This window comes from Pavona decussata, unplaced genomic scaffold (genome assembly GCF_977016875.1).
Source record: "Pavona decussata unplaced genomic scaffold, jaPavDecu1.1 SCAFFOLD_174, whole genome shotgun sequence".
Taxonomy (NCBI): Eukaryota; Metazoa; Cnidaria; class Anthozoa; order Scleractinia; family Agariciidae; genus Pavona; species Pavona decussata.
The window spans coordinates 1,779,890-1,786,461 of record NW_028145585.1 but is presented as its reverse complement, the minus strand read 5'-3'; the positions used below and the strand labels follow the sequence as shown (position 1 = coordinate 1,786,461).

Here is a 6,572-nt window from a genome sequence, read left to right as displayed (position 1 = left end):
GATCTTCAATAGGCTATTTCCTAGTTGCTTTTGAACCTCATTATGAAAGCGAGGCTGATTACTTTGCCTCGCTTTCATAACGAGGTTCACAGCAACTCGGAAATGGCCTACTGGTGTGATGTCAAAGCGCCACTTGACTGGACCTTTGCCTCCCGAGTGTTAAGTGTCGTACTGCCGCCTAAGCACGAGTAGTCGCTTCGTTTTCAGTAGTTAGGCACTCTTGGAATTCACTTATACATAATGATTTCAGTCTTGATCATTCTCGCACACCTTAAATGAATAAAACGTTTTTATTATCCATTATAAATCTAATGTAAAAAGGCCAACTATAATTATCCATGCGTTCAATAAATACTGTACAACACACTGTTTATTACATAAGCTACCTATCTAGTAGGACGAAATAATCGTCTCCTGGCTACAATGTTTATACAGAGTAATTTACTCGGGTTATTCGATCAGTAAAAGCCCGAAATCAAATTTGAAGTTATACAGTAGTAATCATACATTTCAGATATGTTTTGAATTCTCCCGTTTTCGCACAGGCCAACCAATGACGAAGAACCCGGAAAAGAGGTTGCACAAACGGTTTCCATGCTTGAGCAAACCACAGTAGAATCTATCTCAACTCTACCGCCTTACAAAATGTGACCAGTTTACTCGCACCCTACTGTGGAGCTGTATTTTCCAATCAGAATTTGAAGATGACTTCTGAAAAACCAACTGCCTCAAGTTGGAAGTTAAACCTGGCCAAAAGCAAAGATGTGAACACAAAAATTAACGTCCAGTAAAAACGGGCGACCACAAGCATTAAAAAAAAAAGGTCCCCGTGTTTTAAGTCGTGTCCTGGATCGCACGAAAGCAGGCGCACGGATTGCAAGTGGTCCATAACAACCAACACCGTACCATGAATCTGGTCAAGGAATTGACCGCGTCATTAGTACGCGATGTCTCCGATTGGTCAAAATAATTAACCCTTCATCATTTCATGTCACAGTTTATCATGGCCCTCATAGTTATCACTTACTTATAACAAAATACATCTACCTTCGTTTACAAATAACAATGGCCGACACTGATAAGAACACGTGTTGAATTAATTTGACTGTATAACTCCTATTTGTTTCATATGCTTAGTTCTGTTTTCACACGTCCCATTAAATAAGGAGTTTTCGACGTCCTAAAAATATTGTCTTGTAGCTCGCAAAATAATTTGATGATTTTTATTGGCTGATTCAGTTTAAAAATAAGTAAAACGGACATTTAAAAAAAGCAGCTTGTGTCTGGTCGGAGTAAAAACTTTTTAAAACAAGAGAAAATAATAAAACAATATCAACACCAGATCCTTGAAACTAAATGGCAAGATAACAAACCGGCAAAATAATTATTTTTGCTTGATTCTTAATAGCGCGTATAAAAGGTTTAAAAACACTCTTTGCCGGAGCTCTTTCCTGCATCTCATCTATGGATTTTTAGCCAACTTCAAATCAGCCATTCCGAGTTGTTGTGAGCCTCATTATGAAAGCGACGCAAAGTGCTATATCAAAATTAGTTTGTTTCCAAATGAATGAAAACTAATTCTCATAATTAAAACTTTACACTAAGTCTCGCTTTCATAGTGAGGTTCAAAAACAACTCGGAAATGGCCTATGGCAGATTCCCCCGAAAGTAAGTGACATTGAACCAGGACTCTACAGTGTAATGACCCATCAAAGCTTGTATGAAGGGGACGGGGGGGGGGGGGGGGGGGTTTGTGGGTCGTCGGAGACGATTTCGTAACGTGAAAAAATGCTTTTCTGAACAGCTTCAAACACTAAATGAACTCAGAACAGTTCAAATATTATTGGCTGCGCAACAATGATGACCGTAGAGCACAAGACCAATTTTCAACAGCGCCCAGCCAATGTCCACATTTATCGCTTTCCTTTCGAGACAAATTGCAACAAAGTTGCATGTTAGCGCCTTGTTTGTTTTCAAGCATGATTTACTTTTTTTTTTTTTACTTTTACTCCGGCTGAACCGCCTAAAATACCGATCCTAGATCCGCTTAAATCGTACATGATCCTCACAAACCGAGGACCATTCACTTAAAAAAATTATATCTATGCTATCTTTGGGGTGCTGAAAGAGCACATCGATAACAAGGGGGAAGCTTTTCCTACAAAAGCAATATTCACAGCTCATAATTGCTTTTCCCTGCCTTCGTTAAGCTAAAATGTTACAGTATAGTTCAGGCGGCGCCGGCACATTGTCCGTACTGGTCAGCAGCCACACCAAACTGTGCCAGCAGTTCGTCGGCTTCCCTGTCCATATCTTGAATCTCTCGGCCCAGTCTCTCCAGTTCGTCTCGCTGTGCGATATACTGTTGTAGCAACTCTGAAGGATACGAACGAACAAAGATAATGTTAAAACCACGTTTCTTGTTCGCAACTCGGGTAAATTTGCGCATTGCAGTCGCCTACTGCCTTACACCAACTTTTACTAAACGCAAAACCCGATCTAAACATGACGCGAACACTCCTTCAAGAACGACTACAGCAAGCACCAAAAGTAACTCCCTGAAGGTGTTAGCCTGTTCCAGGTATTCACATAGCGGGGCGCGACGCGAGGAAAATCGCGATGTGCGTGAATGATAATTGGTCTGAACACCTGAGACAGGCTACGAAGGTACCAATTACCGAATAAATGGCAAGTCGATACGTCAACCACTGACCAGGCACCCACAACTTGTAACAAGTTAACGACAATACAAGCATAACTATATCTCGTTGTTTAGTGCGTGGCCACAAAATGAGCATCCTTTACGCTTTGACGCTTCGACTTGCAGGCAAAACAACCTACATTCGGACCCTCTGGGCCAGTTGTTTAAACAAAGTCTAACTTAGGCCGCGGCTTAAGACAATCAGTGGGCCTCCAAATCTGTTTACAAGTGTTTTACTCTAAGTTGATAAGTAGTTTTCCAGTCTGGGATGCAAGCCTTCTTGCTACTGTCAGCAGCAGCCAATGTTTAGATATGATTGGTGGCAAAATTCAAAACGGCTTAGCACGTGGTTTTGGTAAACACCGTCTAAACTATCTTTTAATAACTGGCCCTCTGGGTTCAAGGCTAAGAGACGGGCCAAGAATCGCAACGGAAGAAAGCGTGTACAGTCTGACCCGTGGATAAAAGAGCAAAATTGAAGTTTTACCTTCAGCCTCCATCACGTCTTGAAGCAGTTGTTCCGAATCCTGGTGAGTTTGTTGTATTTCTGTCAGACTGCTGTTCGCTGCATCGTATGACGAGTTCACTTGCACAGCGACTGGCGGCAAAGATGCACTGCTGTTGTCGAAAGTCTGTCAAAGAACACATTACAGAAATTCTATCCTTACGAATACAATCACTCGTACAATTAATTGATTCTATATAGCTTTGGCTTCGGCACTGAATGAGTTAGCTTTTTAAGAAAACACTGAAGCCAAGAACAATAGTTTTCAGCCGAAGTCATTAGTGGAGGAAAAAGCGGCTTACATGTAACATTTGCGCGTGAATGGAGATGGCAGGTACGCTGAAAGGGTATTCAGAGGGGCAGCGAATTTGTTTCCTTCCCGAAAAAAAGCACAGGCTAAACGTTCAGAGAAGTGGAAAAGTGGCCAGCGATTTTTGCCAGACAGCATAAGCTCTTTGTCAAGGGAAAATAAAAAACACTCCTTGAAAAAGCGAATATGAAACAATCATATAGGTGAACTGCAGGTAATGGAATAGATAGGTGCTACAGAGGCACAAATCAGTTGATTTCTGTCTGATAGATGCAAATCTGCAATAAAACGCGAGCTTTCCCCTGAGACGTTTATCCATGGCAGACTTATCTCTAAGCAAGAGGAGTAATGCACAGCCGTAAAAGCTCTTCTGCGACGCGATTCACACGGTCAAGATATTGGAAAGGAGACGAATATCGGACTAAATAGCAATAGTCGCACATAAAATGTACGCAATATAAAAGAGCTCACCTGTTTGGCATCCTTAGAAATATTGTAGGCCAGTTGCGCCGTTTGCGAGGCATTCTGCGCATCAGTCTTAGCTTCATCAAAGCACTTCAGGCCGTCTTCCATACTGGAAGATGTCTCGTTGATTTTCGTTAACAAACTTTTTCCTGCCGAGTAAGAAGCTGAGAAACGGCCTTGGACCTGACAGAAGTGAAAAGAATTGATTTAATGCTTGACCCTGCACGCAAACACACAAGTATTGAATGAAGTTTATTTTATGCAAAGCGTCAGCAGACGCCGACAAAACAATGCATGCGTGATGTTTCATTGTTGGCCGACATTAAACAGTATGCCGCAAGTCGGACATGGAATTCATTTGAGAGCTGAAAATAAATAACAATACTAATTTGCGAATTTCTCACTTTACAAATAGCAAAGGTGATTTGACTCGTTTCATGCACGAATCCTTCACGTGCTCATAAGGCATCCCTGTATCATGCGCGCATTTTTCTCACATTTCGTCTGCGAACCCAGTTTCAAATGAGAAACAGTTCCTTTCATTTTCTGACAAAATGTTGAGTTGAGTTGTTTTTCTCCCCACTCAAAGCAACCCACATACAAAAAATAGATGGGATTCTATTCGAACTGTTTGTTTCATTCACTAGTTTACGCGCGCGAAAACCCGCCCTTTCGCACCAACTTCAAAGTCACGGCTTTCACCGGCTGCTGGCGATTTAAAAAACAAAACAAAACAAAACAACGTGCATGGTTTATTTTTTTACACATCCTCATACTTCTATCAATTGCAACCTAAAAGAAGTAGGAAGGGCGCTCGTTCGCGGCCCTTTCTCCTTTCTGCGTCCGCTTTACATGTTGAGCCGCGTGTGACCGGCCAGTTATGATCAAATGGAAAGCACTGAGAAAAGCAAGACGACAAGTTTTCGGTGTAAAAACAGTGCGGCGAGCCGGTTTCAGTTTAGGAATTTTGTTTTTCTTACCGTTTGTGTGATGTTGTTGATGTTAGAGACCATTGAATCAGTTTGTTGCTGTAGAGACATCACCTCTTGTCTGGTGTGCTCTGATGAATTGATGGCATTCTCTATCTCCTCCACCTGGCTTAATGTCTCTTGAGCCACGTTTCTTGAAGATGAAACAAGGAGAAGACAACAGTTAACACAACAACAGACAACAGGCGACACGAAAGAGGACGATACTCATCAAAAAATAAAAATCAATAAATGGCTCAGTACAACTGCCTCGCCCTCGCATTTCGTCGAAAGAGCGGGAAAACAGGGGCGCGAGGCTTGATGGGAAGAACGTAAAACACAACAGCTCCACAACATCATGCACACCGCGTTCCAAGACTGCGAGACGCCTGGGACGGGGCAGGGGCTCGTTTCTCGAAAGATCCCGTAACTTTTCGGGCTCGATAAGTATATTTTTAAATGTTTTTTCGGCGATAACACAGTGAATGCAGACATGGCACTTGGCCAATGTTTTACTGGAATTATAAGATTTTAAAATTTAGTATTCAAAGCTACCAAAAGTTGACTTCTGTTAAGAAACATTTATCACCAAAGACACTTATCGGCCCCGGAATTACGTTCTCGGGACTTTCGAGAAACGGGCCCTGCGGCTTATAACATGTATTTGGCAAACTTTATTTTACTGTGTATCAATCCCTGTACCGTTTTAAGACTTACATGGCCTTTTGCGAGAGTGCTTCCACCTGTCTGGCCTGTTTAAGTCCCTGTTGAGCTGATTCTAGCGTCTGGTTCACCATTTCTTGGCTAACATTGGTGTTTAGGATGTCCTCGGTCAGGTTCTGGATCTGTAGTAGGCTAACAGGCATATTCATGGCTCGAACTTCATCTGCGATCCTCACAGCTTCCTTTGTCATGTTGTTGATTTCCGCTACTGTGTTTATTCCTGAAGAAACGTTGCTGATGGCTTCCTTGGTGTGGTTGAGAACCTTTGTTGCATTCTCCTACAAAAATCAAGTTAAACACAAAACTTGACGCAATGAAATTTACCTCCAGTTATTCTACAGAAAATACGGCTACAGTTTTCAGTGAAGACTGAACGTAACGTCTGCTCTTTTCGTTATGCGAAAATGACAACATTTCACCTGGAACATTTAAACTGAATTCAAGACGGGGCTTGATAAATAGGAGCCCATGAATGGCCTTTTGCAAGCTAGGGTTGTTATTTCCAAATGTATAAGGGTGTTAGTTTCTAAAGAAACCGTGGGATGCTGCGTCGTACCAGAAACAGTTTCGGAAATTTAAAAATCATTGGTTTTATCAACAGAGCTGATGAGGCAATGTGGCCACCATAGAGATTAGAGTTCTGACGTTTCGAGCATTAGCCCTCCCTATTCCTTCTAACGAAGGGCAAACGCTCGTTAGGTCAACACTCGAATCTCTTTAAGGTGACCGAATTACGTTATCACCTCAGTTGATAAAACCAAATATTTTTAATTTCCGAAACTGTTTCGGGTACTGAAAAGGGGGGGGGGGGGGGATAGAGGGGTGGAGGCTTCGGTGTTTAGCCCCCCCCCCCCCCCCCCTCCACACCCCACATCATAATAATCCTCCATACAAAAGGTG

The 6,572-nt window shown here is 42.2% G+C and overlaps 1 protein-coding gene across 1 annotated transcript in view; it reads right to left on the bottom strand.

The window, feature by feature from the left end:
• Window positions 1-271: 271 nt before the first annotated feature.
• The window catches only part of LOC146463926 (laminin subunit alpha-3-like), a 29,508-nt gene continuing 23,207 nt past the window's right edge, over window positions 272-6,572 (bottom strand). The window contains exons 25-29 of the mRNA XM_085083888.1: window positions 5,667-5,950; window positions 4,962-5,103; window positions 3,988-4,164; window positions 3,189-3,333; window positions 272-2,376 (exon numbers count right to left, since the gene is read on the bottom strand). Coding sequence (XP_084940014.1) covers window positions 2,231-2,376; window positions 3,189-3,333; window positions 3,988-4,164; window positions 4,962-5,103; window positions 5,667-5,950 — 894 coding nt within the window. The 3' untranslated portion in view covers window positions 272-2,230. The remainder of the gene's footprint in view (window positions 2,377-3,188; window positions 3,334-3,987; window positions 4,165-4,961; window positions 5,104-5,666; window positions 5,951-6,572) is intronic.